Here is a 14,724-nt window from a genome sequence, read left to right on the forward strand (position 1 = left end):
CTGTGACATTAGCAGGTGGCAGCCTCTATCTTATATTTGTATATCTGAAGTCGGCCTTTGATCTTATACCCAGGGAGAAACTTTAGAATGTGCTCAGAGAGATGGGGATCCCATCCTACCTCCTTAGCGTTATAGTGAGGCTCCATGCAGATAATTTTGCGCAAGTGAGATATGGGGTACGACAGGGTTGTGTTTTAGCTCCTACCTTATTGTGTTTATTTATTAATGGGCTTATTGACCAACTCAGAAAGGTCAAGGACAATGATGCCCCCAGGCTAGCTTCTGGGAAGGTCCCATCGATGATGTTTGCTGATGACACCCTTATGCTTTCAAAATCCCCAATGGGAATTCAGCACATCCTTGATTGCTTTGACGTCTTCTGCAAGACTCGAGGGTTGGAGATAAACACATCAAAGACCAAATACATGGTCTTTAACCCTCCTAATACATCTCGCCCCAATCCATCTATGAATGGCACCCCCCTTGAAAGAGTGTCGGTTTACGACTACTTGGGTGTCACTATGACAGAATATTTGGAATGGGGGCCACAGATGGCCAAAGCTAGTCTTAAAATAGCTCAGACAGTGGGTGGGCTTATGAAACTACATAGAACCTCTTCATTTAAACCAGCTGGGCCAGTAGTTGAAATGTATAAAACTCAAGCACGGGGTGCTACACTGTATGGGGCAGAATTTTGGGGGCATCGCCCTACCACTAGTATGACCAAGGTGGAGAATAATTTTATGAGGTAGTTATTAGGTCTTCCCCTCAATACCCCCCTCACTGCCTTATGCTTGGATCTAGGTATTAGGCCCATTAATCCAGAGATTGCCCTCAGGCCAGTGACCTTTTGGCGCCGGCTTTGGGTGATCCCGGATTTGGCCATTTATCGATCCAAGCTTAAAGAGTTTCTGATCCCCTATGGTTCTATGAAAATACCCTGGTTTTGCCATATAAGGGATCTTTGTTCTAAACTAGGCAAGGTTGCTCTATGGAGGACCCCTGAGGCATCTTGTCCCTTAGGGTTCAAAATACTTAGATTGGACAGACCATCCAAAATTGGGTATCGCCATTATTTAAAAAAACGGAATCAACATCTCGGTTCTAGACCAATGTAGTACTGCCACCATGGAAACATTGGTCTTCAGGATAGATGCACCTGCACGTGCCTGCTGGAAAGGGGCGCTGGTGTACCGTCCACCAGGTCCTATAGCAAATTTCTCGCTGCAATTAGTTGAACTGCTGGCCCCACATCTTAAATCAGCAATAACTTTCTATTACTGGGAGACTTCAATGTCCACAGTGACCTCATAGGCAACCCTGACGCCCAGACTCTTCTGACTGACTTGTCCCTTTTAGGACTAACGAAGCATAATGAGGGCCCAACACACTTAGCCGGTCATACCCTGGACATGATATTCTCTAATTCATCCAAAATTACATGCGACCCTCCCAGGCAAGGGAATTAGTCAGATCACTCTGTGATTACATTTCTCATGTATGATCTGACTACACCAAAAATCTGGATTCCGGCAATCCCTTTTTCACGGAGACAGTGGCATAAGGTCTCATTGGAAAATGTTCAAAATGTGTTTATTGAACCCCAACTTGAAGAATCTGATAATATTGATGTAGCCTTACTCAAATATAACTCGGCCATAACTAAGGCGATCAACCAGATAGCCCCCATGAAAGTATGTATGAAACGTCCCAACCAGCGCCAGGAGGCATGGTTCACTGATCAGCTGCGCTTGCTAAAGCAAGGGTGTAGGGAGCTAGAAAGGGTTTGGAGAACCACACACTCTGAGATGGATAGAAACCTTTTCCACCTCTCTTTGACTAACTATCACAAAAATATGAAACATGCATAAAAACTCACATTTCCTCACAATTAACACAGGCCGGAAATTCATCAAAAATACAGTATCAGATTTTACAATCCTTTACCAAACCTAAGGCATGTGAAAGCCTTGATTTGCCCTCACAACAGCTGTGTGACGATATCTCTTCATACTTCTTTCATAAAATAGAGGTGATTTATGACAAAATCACAAGGGCAGGAAGCCTAGTGGGCAATCCCGTGCCTTTACAGACATCTAAGCTGCCCAACCCTGTACTACTCACTGAATTTCCTACCATCACTATGACTGAGGCTGAAACATTAGTAGGCCAGGTTAAGTCTGGCTCTCCTTCCGATTGCATCCCTGCAAAAAATGTACCATCCTTGTCCAAGCAACTCGGTCCTATGGTACAGTCCCTTGTCAACCTCTCCCTCACAGGGGGGCGGGTGCCGCAGGATTGGAAGGTGGCCCAGGTGAGACCCATTCGTAAGAATCCCAATGCTCCATGGACAGAGTTATCGAATCTCCGCCCCATCTCACTTCTCCCATATCTAAGTAAGCTAACGGAGAAACATGTTAACACCCACCTGTCTAAATTTATCGAACAAACTGGAGGCTTAGATCAATCCCAGTCCGCGTTCAGGCCCAATTACAGCACCAAATCTGCACTGCTTTCTGTGACTGATAACATCAGAATGTCCCTCCACAAGGGACATTCTATGATTCTGGTGCTGTTGGACCTGTCCGCGGCGTTCGACACATTCTCCCATGATGTCATGCTCAGACGTCTGGAAGAGGTGGGGCTAGGGGGGTCAGCCATGTCATGGATGAGAAGTTTTCTGTCTGGCCGCTCACAGTGTGTAAGCATCGGCTCATTTCGCTCAGCACCTCTGGAACTGTCCAAGGGGGTACCACAGGGCTCTTGCTTGAGCCCTACACTTTTTTAACATTTATGTTGCCCCCTTGGCCGGTCTCCTGAGGTCATACGGGTTCATACCCGTCTCGTATGCTGACGACACGCAGCTCCTCTTTCCATTCAGCACACTAACCACTGCGGTCCAACAGGCCTTCTCTGATGGTATGCGGGCTTCACAGTGGATGGCTAATGACTTTCTACAATGTAACGTGGGAAAAACTGAGGTGATGCTTTTTGGTAAGGCCCCACTCCTGTGGACTCCAAAGTGGTGGCCATTAGACCTGGGCCCCAACCCCGTCCCCAAGCATGTGGTAAAAAACCTGAGTATTCGGTTAGATCAAGGCCTAACTCTTAAAGAGCAAGTACACCAGACAGCCGGCTCATGCTTCCACGTAATCGGACTGCTCCGAAGAGTTTTTCTGTTACTTCCGGACTCCACCCGAAAAACCTTGGTACAGGCTTTGGTGCTCCGCCGCCTGGACTACTGTAATGGGCTGCTGATTTCAGTCAATGACAACTTACTTAGCAGACATCAAGTAGTCCAAAACACAGCGGCAAGGCTAGTCCAGAACGTGCCTCCCAGGTCACCATCGCGCCCTCTGTTGGAGAAGCTCCATTGGCTGCCTATCCCCCAACGGATTAAGTTTAAAACATGTTGTGTTATCCACAAAGCCCTTCAGAACATGGGCCCCTCCTATCTTGCGGAGAAATTCACTCCTTATAACCCCGTACTTGCCCTTCGCTCCAGCAGTAAATTTCTTCTTGAAGTTCCGACCATTAGGAGAGCAAGACTGGAAGGGAAGGCCTTATCCTACCTTGACCCTCGCCTTTGGAACGAACTTCCTGTTTCCCTCAGGTTATGTCCAGAACATCCCAAGTTCAGGAAACTGTTAAAAACCTTCCTGTTCCGCACTTACTAAGTATTCCAGAATCATCAGCTTCCTCAAGGGTCAGTTTTAAGCACAGAGATACTCCTTTGGGAGTCGATTCAAGCGCTATATAAACACTTAAATATATAAATATAAATATTCTCACGGCTGGAATTGGTAAGATCCTACAGATCACACACACTTTCTGTTATCCAGGAAAGTTCCTGTTGTGGCAGATTGACAGCTGAGTTTCTACAAGTTAAAGATGTATATAGTAGGCAACTTTTCCTGGACGACATTCAACCAACTCTGGCCAGGAAATTGTATGTACAGTTGAGATTTGGGACTCTACCGCTTCACGCAAACACTAATAAGTGGCTCGAAATGCACACTGGTGAATGTCCCGCCTGTAACTACAAGGAAGAGACCGAGTTACATGTTTTGCTCCTCTGCCCTGCCTATGTACTACCACAACATCACTGGCTTGTTTAACTATGTAAGAATTTAGGTTTTGTACGCTGTGTGGAGGCATACAGAGTATTAAAATATGCCACTCATGCCCCCACTGTTTTCGCCATATCTCGTTTTTTAAATTCTATATTGCATATATGGCGGACTATTCTAAAATAGTATCTGCACCGATAATGAGTTAGTTTTCCTCGCGTATTTTTATATTCAACGATTTTATTCTGGTTTTATCCTGCTATTTGTAACTATTTTTATAGTAGCACATTTTTTAAATGTGTTTCTTTTTTAACAGATGAACGTATACACTGCACCCCAAATTGGCACAGGTCTCTGAACAAATTTTAAAGCTTCACTTTATTATGGCCACAAATAGCCTGTTAGTCAATTCCGCTAACTTTGCAATGCGAAGCTATTCCCTGGTCGTATAGTATATGATGAAACTGTATATATTTTATTGTGTTTTTCTTCGATATGTACTTTTATGGTCTTTGTGGCCGAAATAAAGTAATTGAATGGATTAAAGACTTGTTTTTAAAAAAAAGCCAGTGCAGACCGTGAGGGCATGGAGCTCACTAAACCCACGGTAAGAGGACTTGTTCTAGTTAAATCAGTACAGGGCATAGAGCCTTATCCCTCCATTTTAACTAGCGTCATGATAGATTTTCAATTGCTTGTTTAATCATTTAGTGGCCTCTCCATCAGGCTTTGTTTTATGTGTAGAAGATAGAGGCTCTGTGGCTGTGACAATAGGTCTCCAGAGGACACTCTTCTTTTTGTATTTTAATGTAAATATTTTACCTATCCCAGGCAATTGTATCTTAAACCTTATTTAAAAGATTTGGAATTCAGGCATGCTCGTGTAGCCATTTTGCATTTGCTACTTTTGCCTAAGTTTCTCCCACTTTTTGTTGTCACAAACTTTTTAAGAGCAGTAACTCGAGACATGGATGATGTATACAAGGACCTCCGCGATTTTGCACAATGATTAAATATTGTTTTGATGGATTTGTTATTGAATTTTTATCTTTGTATCTTTTATGGCCATGATTACTGCTGAATAAAGATTATTATTATTATTATATGGCTGTAAAGCGCACCACTTTGGGTAGCTCTTGGCACACCATCAACGTGGAACCAAAAATGTGCAAACCAAAAGAGAAAAAACAAGGTAAATGGCCTTATGCAGATTTTTGCCCAGGGTCTGGAACGGCCTTCCTGTATCCAGCAGGATCTCCCCAACCCTGCTCCAATTTTGGAAAGAGATGAGATGTGCCGCTTTAAACAGTTACCTTCTCTCTTCAATGTCCATTTTATTGTATCTTTGCCTTTCACACTTTACAGTTCTCCGCTGCTTATTGGCTAAATTTGTACTAACACATTACCACATGCATGCAATTATTTATTTAAATTATTTAAATTAAATACTGAAGTACAATAATTCTATGAAAGCAGATTTACATATCTGATAAAAGGTGAAAGGCTGGCTGGTGGAAGATTCCGGGTCTTGCTGATGTACTGTGGTACTTGGATTCCTGATGGACCCTGTCACTCCTGTTACTGGGCCAATGGGAGACTACAGGCAACTCATGAAGGTACTCCAAATGAGAAGCCACAGATATGAATTCTGGGGTATGAGGCAAGAAACCCTTCAGCTTCTTTTTGATTTGACGAAAGTAGCTCTGAAATGTACGGTACAATCATGAAAAAGCAAATTATGTCGTCTTTTAGGTTTCTGCTCCTGGGATACTTTCTAGTTTTGATTCCATGCCTATTTCTTTCACCTATACCAATTTTCTCTCAAGTTCACCATCTAACAGAGGAAATCAACTGATAGCTCCTTTAGAAGAGCTGACCACACGTCCCCAGTCCCACACTGGCATCTGGCTGACTTAAGGCTGCATGTCCATTCACCCTGTCCCACCACCACACCTTCATTGTATTCTTACCTGGGGAAGCAGTGTGCTGCAGTTAACACCCATCTCTCTGTGATCAGTGAGCCCCCACACACATGGATCCCATTTTGATGCAGGCTGATCTGCCAGGGCCATTGCCCGTTGTTGGCATCCACTCCTCCTACAATCCTGTCAGAGATCACTGGCGATCCACAAGCTGGAAAGAAGATGTCAGACCTATCAAAATTAACACCAGACCTCAGATTCATACAGACAGGTTTGGTGGAATTATCTTGGATCTCTGATTAAAGTATCGATTTTTAATGTCTTGGAGACAGAAGCACTTCACAGAAACCATCTAGTAAAAATATGATTCTACCTAAACTTGAGGCAAAGCCCATGCAATTTCCCAGTGAATGGGACCATTGCCTAAATCTGTGTAATGGAGCAGGAGTCTATCTGACACAGTGGATGTGGTCCAAGGATGTGCATAGTGGGGGTGTAGCTAGCAAGGGGCAAAGAGGGCCGCAGACTGAATGAGCTGCGCTAGTTGTCTGCTTTCAGCCTCGTTTTATCCGACATATTCCATTCACAGCAAGAGCACCAGCAGCAGAGTGACGGCGGGAAACAAGATCTCTACTCCACTGCCCGAAAGAAATCCTCATCTGAAGCACCACGCTGAAGAGGAAACGTAAGGGTGAAATGAAATGAAAAGCACAAGTAAGATGGCGCGCCTGCTTGTTTGTGACGAGGACGAAGTCCAGTGTCACTCGCCAGTGGCCTAAAAAAGGTCCGTGTCCGTGGGGGAGAACACAAACCCCCCTTGGACCTCGCATGCAGCGGGAGGGGGCTGCGGCAGTGTGTGCAGGCAGAGAGCACTAGAGCCCACCAGTTCTGCAGGTGTAAGCCGCGCGTGAGAGAACCCTTCAGATCGTGACTGGGAGCAGTGGAGACTATGGAGAGGGACCTGCGGCTCTAAGGATTTCTGGCACCGTCGAGCAGTGGGTGGATGCGGCAGCACCCTGTCGAGTGCAGGCACCAACAGATATCCCGAGGAGGCTAATCGAGACGCCCAGCTAAGCGGGCAGAAGTAGAGTGACCCAGGGCGTGGGTAAGCGCCTAAGAGAACGTCTGTGGTGGAGGCTTCCAACTGGGAGCTCTTCGAAAAGGAGTGGGCAATTTCCTACGGACCTCTCAGAAGCCGTGAGTGGAGTGCCCGGGGGGCCCGTGCGCCCTTGCCGATCCTCACTTCCAGACAAAGTGCGCAAAGCCGCGGGCCAGAAGCCCGGAAGGTGCACCCCACTGGGTGGATCGCACTGAAGACCCTGACTGGACAGCTCAGCAACCCGACAGCCGAAGGGCCTGAGACAGAGCTGGGTGAGTCTGGGCCCAGCTCCTAGACAACCAAGAGATCCCTGGAATTGCGATGTTATAATAAAACAGGAGTGGACCAGTGGTGCTGCCGGATGGTGGCAGGAGACGCAGGCAAACTCCTCAGCGACAATTTTGGTGCTGTTATCCCTCTCCCTGCTGTGCCTCACGGTCATGTAACTGACTTCAAGGATCCTGTGGAGTGGAGGGACCCGTGCCTATCCCCCGAGTTAGAGCGTGCCATAGAGCGACACCCCAGCTAGATCAGGCTGAAACACCGGGGCATCCAATTCCCACAGGAACACAGGGCAAGAAATCCATCCAAAAATCTGAGCCTACCCTGGGTAGCTTACTACATCCAGAAGACGACAGCAATGGTTTGAAACAAGGGCGTGGGACCAGGCCAGATTAATCAAATCGATAAATACACAGTGGCGGTGGGCTGCAAAGAGAGCGTTGCCAGGGTGGCACCATTGGCCGGGGAAGAGTACCAAGGCCCAGACCCCTCATTAAGAGACATTATGTTGGCAATTAGGAACTTGCGTGGTACTGTGGAACCAAAACTAGACTCCATAACGGAAGAAGTTAACCTACTCAGGGCAGATTTCCGGAAGCTGGCGGAAAAGATGTCCATTGCTGAAACAAGCATTGGGAGCTTTCAGTCCAAAACAAAATGCCTAGAGGAGCAAGTGTCAACGTTGACTAAAAAACAGACGGAAATCTTGGCTAGACTGGACGACCAGGAGGGCAGAGCAGGCCGAAATAGCATTCAAGTGGCAGGCGTTCCGGAGGGAATGGAGAGGCCATCAATCGGCCTCTTCCTGGAAGATTTAATCCTGAATAAACTTAAGCCTAAACATCTGTTTCGCAGAAGCCTTAGCTTTTTACTATGAAAGCGTATACTTGCCGGTAAGCACAAGGTCAGAGAGTGATTGTGAAAAGCTGCTGAAAGACTTTTTATTGCCAACACTGTCTGCGGAGGCACGGGAGGCCCTTGATGCGGACCTAACAGAGGAGGAATTGTCTGGTGCCTTAGGATCCTTAAAGTCAGGAAAGGCAGTAGGTCCAAATGGTCTTCCAGTTGAGTTCTACAAAAGCCTTGCCTTCAAAATACCACCAATGCAAAACATGCTGGTGGAGGCCCAGGAGGAGGGACAATTTGCCTGCTGACCAGCGCGGGCCACAATCATGGTCATACACAAGGCTGTCAAGCATCCAGACCAGTGCAGTTCCTAAAGGCCAATTTCATTGCTCAACATGGAGGCAAAGGTCCTGGCAAAGGCCTTGGCAAACAGACTGGCATCCGTCATCACTACTGTAATCCACGTAGATCAATCCAGCTTTATGCTAAGTAGAAGCACCCGTCATAACTTGTGGAGACTCTATGTTGTTCTCCACTTGCCTGCGGACCTCTTCTCCCAGCAGACAGCGCTGATAGCACTGGACGCCTCGATGTTATGTTATGTTATGTTATGTTATAGTGCTTTTATATAGCGCACGGCTACTCGAAAAGAGTGTCCCGGCGCTTTCCACCTGCAACTCAGAGTAAAAATAACACAACAGAGCAAGAACAGAATCAAAAACAAAGAGAAAACAGTAAAAAAGCCTAACGATTAAAAAGCCAGGTCTTCAGGCTCTTCCTGAACTGGAGCAAATTGGCAGTGCTGCGGAGCAAAAGCGGAAGCGAGTTCCACAGCTGGGGAGCTTTACAGCTGAAAGAGCGCCCCCCCGCACGGGCCTTCCTCACCCGCGGAACCACCGCTGTAAAAAGGGATTCCGACCGCAAGGAGCGGGCTGGACGATAGAAGGCCAGTCTACGCCGCAGATATCCGGCTCCTGATCCAAACAAAGCTTTGTGCATCAGCGTCAGGGATTTGAACAGAATCCGCTTCCGGATAGGCAGCCAATGAAGCGTCTGTAGCAGCCCGGAAGCTCGAGCTCGTCTTCGCAGGCCGAAGATTGCCCGGGCGGCGGAGTTCTGCACCACCTGCAGGCGCTGGACCAGATAGTCAGGGAGGCCGAGAAAGAGGGCATTGGCGTAGTCTAGCCTTGATCCAATAAGAGCCTGCACAGTAATCCGCCTGTGCTCCACAGACAGTAGGGGCAGGAATTTGCGAAGCATTTTCAAGATTCCATAACAGGTGCCAGCTAGACCGAGAATATGTGTTCTCAGCGACAGCTGGTTGTCCAGCTTGACTCCCAGATTTTTAGCCACCAATGAAGACTGTGCGGGAGGACACATATCGGACGGCCACCAGTGCCGCCACTCCGGATCGGTGACGCAACCGAAGAATAAAACCAGTCGAAGACCATTACCAGACAGTCCTGAATTCTCTCTCCATCAAACTCCTGGTCTTTACCGCATGTGAAGAGGAGTTGCGTATCGTCGGCGTAGGAGACGATCTGGGCCCCATATGCCTCCACCGTGGCTTTTGATAATATAGAATGGCCTTATTTATTTGCGGCTATGGCCCCAATTTCTGTTGTTGGGTGATACTCCTCTACCAAGGCCCAGTGGCCTGAGTAAGAGTTAACACAGCACTATCTAGACTTTTCCAGCTGCAAAGGGGCACCAGGCAGGGCTGTCCCCTATCACCATTGTTGTTTGCCTTGGCATTAGAGCCACTTTGCCACTGTATTAGGACAGACCCAATGATATGGGGAATAGAAGCACTCGGGGGCTGGGAGAATTGGTTTCATTGTATGCCAATGACATAATCCTATATCTGTCAAGGCCATATTATTCCATAGCAAGGGTTCTGCATATTTTGGAGTTGTTTGGGAGCTCCGGGAGTAGTTATGGCAGGGAGGTACACCCAGAATAGCACTACACAAGCTGCAAAAAGCGGTTTATGATGGCGGCCTGGCCCTCCCAGATATTAGGCTGTACTACAGGGCCTCACAGCTACTAGTTGTAAATGGCTGGGTCGATGCGGACATGGGAGAACCGGTGTACCGGGTAGATAGAAACACGATGCCGGGAGGGAGCTGCAAGCCATTCCTATACGCCTGCAAGACATGCCCCAGAATGGCCTACGCATACCGCAACTGTGGTTGTATGTTGGATTGAGGAAAACAGGTTTCTGGGATGGCAGGGTAAATTAACGGGCATTACACCCCTATGGACCAGGGACCGACCGAAGGAGGTGGCCACACTAGAGGGTTTCAAGGGCTGGAAGACTATAGGTATTGACTGCTTGGGAGATGTGTGGAGGAGAGGCACTCCTCATCCCTTCCAAGACCTACAACAAGAATATAGCTTGACTCCGGCTCAGATATTTCATTATCTGAGACTCACACACGCCATACCTCTGCGGGGCACGGTCATTCCCAAAAACTTCCCTTTGGAAGACAGACTGCTGGTAGACCCCATCCCTGAGAAAGCGACCTCAACGATATATCGTAAACTCATATATAATATACCAGACCCCATTCGGCCCTCCGTGCTGCCTGGATTGATGACCTAAGCAATATAGAAGACTATGATTGAATAGAGGCACTGCAAAGCCCCAGGGAAATTGCAATCAGCACTAGATTCAGGCTGGTAGAGCTTAAGATACTGCACCACTCCTATTACGCACGCACACTTCTACACATATGGGGAAGGGCACAAACAGAACTTTGTAACAGGGGCTGCCAGTGGGATGGCTCCTTTTTAGGTCTCGCCTACGCAGCACGCATGCACTGCATAGGAGACCTTTAGTAATCGATTTAGTTTTGGCCCCAAAAACGGGCATGCGTTGCATTGCTTTCAATGGCAACGTGTGCATGTTTGGCGATTCCTTTGTGGCAGCGAGGTTTGAAATCATCTGTAATTAAGGGAAACAGGCGCAGGCCCACTTCTCTCTCCCTTCTCCCGGCTTCCTCCTCCTCTTTCAGCGCAAAGCGCGCGCGCTTGTTATTCTGGCTCGCGGGCTCGAGGGGTGATAGTGGCGGCTCGTGCTGCAATGTATTGGCCGCTTAGCACCGCCGATGGGCTGCCACATTAAGATGGAATTCCTCTTCGGGAAATTAATATTTCTACTCCGAGAGTAGCTCGCCCGCTGCCAGCACGCGCTGTAGTTTGTGGGAATCCAACTCACCACTAAGGTATGTAGATTGCTGTGTTGCCTTTGCGAGTGAAAGAACTGTCAGGTGCTAAACACTGCAGTCGTTTCCACACAGGGAATTAATGCAAATCGATGCAGGTGTTGTGATAGGAGTCGCATTTAATGACACGTTTTCTAAGAAAAGCGGGGACAAATGTCAGTAACTCCTTTGACATGATGAACCTTGCTAGCACTTGGAGCTTACTAACAGATACAAATTGGATACCAAACAAAAGGTTCCAGTGCTTTTGTTCCTTTGGAGTACACCCCGGCGAGGAATGTCTGTAAATACTGACAAACATAAGGCTTTTGGTTAATGTGGGATGCACAACAGCAAACAGCGCTACTCTGCGTTTCTGGCCCAATCCCCTGCTCTCGCTAGCACTTGGAGCTTACTAAAAGGGTTGATAATAGAGGGAATTTGAACAGCTACAGATCAGAAAGCTGCTTTGTGGTGCGACTGGGGCTGCTGCAGATCTGAGTCACAGCCTCTGTCTCTCTTACGGATGCCAGAAGCCTCCCTGAGACAGATACAATTTGGATACCAAACAAAAGGTTCCAGCGCTTTTGTTCCTTTGGAGTAAACCCCGGCGAGGAATGTCTGTAAATACTGACAAACATAAGGCTTTTGGTAAATGTGGGATGCACAACAGCAAACTGCGCTACTCTGCGTTTCTGGCCCAATCCCCTGCTCTCGATCGCAGTTGAGGCAAAACAAGAAATGGGTATTGTTTTTAACGGATGGATGAATAACTGCACTTGTACAGTGTCCAAAGAATACAAGGACCATCAGAAGATTTAATCTACAGGCAATTAAAAAATCAGATTCAAGGGCTCTACAGAGACCAAATATAACACTTTAGCATGTGCTAGGCCCCCTTCTGCTCAAATGGTGTCAGGAAGGGCATTCCAGATAAGGGTGGATCTGCTGGCAAAGCTATGCCCCCTGTGTTGGCCGTACTAAAGTAAAGAATAAACAGAGTGTTAGCCTAAGCTGACTTTGCCCTTTCCTGTCAGCACAGTGATTTGTTTTTGGCAGCTACAACATTTGTTCATGCCATAGTGCTTCCCAAGTTCGAGAACAATATTTAATAGTTCTATTAACATTCACGAATGTAGAAGATACACGTATACAAGTAAGCATGCTGGAGACATATGTTAACATATTAGGGCACAGTCTACATGGATTGTGGGATGCTCTAGAACAATGAGTCATGGGAAGGCCAGTCCTGTGTCTTGATGGTTTTGCTAGAATTTTCTCTTTTTTCCCCCACAGAATGGCTAAACACTTATAAGGTCCCAAAGGTGAGACCTATTGGCTATGCCAATGCTTGTTACATATCTTATGGAAATGTCCCGACATCACTTAGTTCTGGCAGAGAGTCACGATAATAATGTCGAGGATATCTGGAACAAAGGTCCCAATTTATGCCAGATGGCTCCTTCTAATGATTAGGGAAGAGACAGACCGACATGTCAACCTCTGGCTGGCGCGGGCTGCAGGTTTTGCAAAACGAAACATCGCCAGGTGCTGGGGTGTGCCCCAGCCCCCGTCAGTAACTGAGTGGGAGATAGATATAGACTGGTGCCAATGAGCGGAAGAGACTGTGTACAAAAGTAGGGTGTGTGTCAAGAAATGGGAAAATATATGGTCATCATGGCGCAAATACAGGAGGGCATAGTGGAATTGGGGACCTGCATCATAGTTCCATTCACTCTGTAATGTATGATAAGATCTCTATGCTTATTCGCTTCCCGCTCCTGATGATGACTGTTATCGTAATACTGTTCTTTTAATTGCTTAGACAAAGAAGTCCTCCGTACCTCTCCTATGAATTACTTTTGTCACTAATTAACCTGGTGATGTGCATGAATATCTGCTTACGAATTTACTGTCTTCTAAGCTTGTTTAATAAAAAGAGTTTAGACAAAAAGGATGTGCATAGTATGGGAATATTCCTTGAGTCTAGGGAGTTCAAATTTGCCAAGAATTGACAATGTGCAAAACGACTGACTGTTGTAAAAAATGAAATCCATCATTGGGAATGAAAATTGTCTTGACTGCTTGGACATTATCAGAGTTGCTAATGTAGAGATTAAATATGGGCACTCCCCTTACAGTACTGCAAGCTCTTGTTATTTCAATAAGTATGGCAATAATGCTCTCAAAACTGTGAGATAAATATGGCCTAAGGTAAGATTTTAGAATGCATCATCTGTTTTTCTTACCACGTTGTGAAGGTCCAGTCAGCTGAATTGCTAAAAGAGAGAATTAAAACATCTTCACTTAATGTTGGGATAACAAGCTACAATGAGTTCACCTACATTCCACAACGGAACCGTACAATTCCCTAACCTACTGTAGTACATTCAAACGCAGGCCCCACCCACATTAACACAATCAAACAACTCACCTCACTCAGAATGACCAGAGATGCCACATTTACCTCGCACAGCAAAGCTCAGACAACCCCCTCACCTACCATAGTATAGTCATATGCAACCCATATCTCTCCTACCAACTTCAAGCAAAAATCCATCTTCATCTCACATTGTATGAGCACAGACACACCATGTACCACCCACTGGGTAGTTAGGTAGTAAGTCCTCAACTCCCACAGTGTACTCAAGCACAGATCACTTCAATACCTCTGGGCAATAAGATATGCACACCTCATCTCTCCTAACAGGTTCAGGGGCAGGTCTCTCACCTTCCTTTGTTCATCTATAGAGATACTCATCCTCCTCCCACAGTGTAATCAGAAGTTAATCCCTCTCCACACATAGGCGATCAGAGAAAATCCTGCAACTTTAACATCGGGGTACTTGTCAGTTCGGATCAATTTTCTTCTAGGGATCTTCCCTTGCAAAGCTTAGAAATACTTTTTAACCATTCATTGGAGTGGGTGTTAGGCCCTGCCTGTGATTATACATATTCTTCATAACCTTTCTGAATTTCCCTGTATTTCATGGTCTGTTGCATTAAAATGTTCTCTCTGCATCTTGGAGTATCCTGTTTTTCAGATGGTTGGCCCTGAAAAGAGCCCAACCTGACCACAAGCTACTTATTTCCATTGAGACAATAAAATGAACTTGGCTTCCCCTTACTCCATGAGTCATTAGCACTCTAGGTGGCATTGTGATGCTCTACAAAGTGATAACATATTTATATGTCCTTCCTGCCTTCTTCATTCATTTTATTTTCACCCTACTCACCTTCTTAAGTCCTTGTCTTCCTTTATTCCAATACTACCTACATTCATTTCCTTTATCTCTTTC

General features: G+C 46.4%; 2 protein-coding genes across 2 annotated transcripts in view; both read right to left on the minus strand.

Moving 5' to 3' along the window:
• The window catches only part of LOC147703633 (transmembrane protease serine 9-like), a 96,388-nt gene extending 85,658 nt beyond the window's left edge, over positions 1-10,730 (minus strand). The window contains exons 1-2 of the mRNA XM_086929528.1: positions 10,667-10,730; positions 6,041-6,203 (exon numbers count right to left, since the gene is read on the minus strand). Of these exons, the coding sequence (XP_086785654.1) occupies positions 6,041-6,203; positions 10,667-10,730 (227 nt within the window). The remainder of the gene's footprint in view (positions 1-6,040; positions 6,204-10,666) is intronic.
• Positions 10,731-13,657: 2,927 nt separating this feature from the next.
• Positions 13,658-14,724, minus strand: part of LOC147703634 (transmembrane protease serine 9-like) — a 153,465-nt gene continuing 152,398 nt past the window's right edge. Inside the window, exon 12 of the mRNA XM_086929529.1 lies at positions 13,658-13,704. Coding sequence (XP_086785655.1) covers positions 13,658-13,704 — 47 coding nt within the window. The remainder of the gene's footprint in view (positions 13,705-14,724) is intronic.

The sequence above is a fragment of the Lissotriton vulgaris genome, chromosome 7, assembly GCF_964263255.1.
Source record: "Lissotriton vulgaris chromosome 7, aLisVul1.2, whole genome shotgun sequence".
Taxonomy (NCBI): domain Eukaryota; kingdom Metazoa; phylum Chordata; class Amphibia; order Caudata; family Salamandridae; genus Lissotriton; species Lissotriton vulgaris.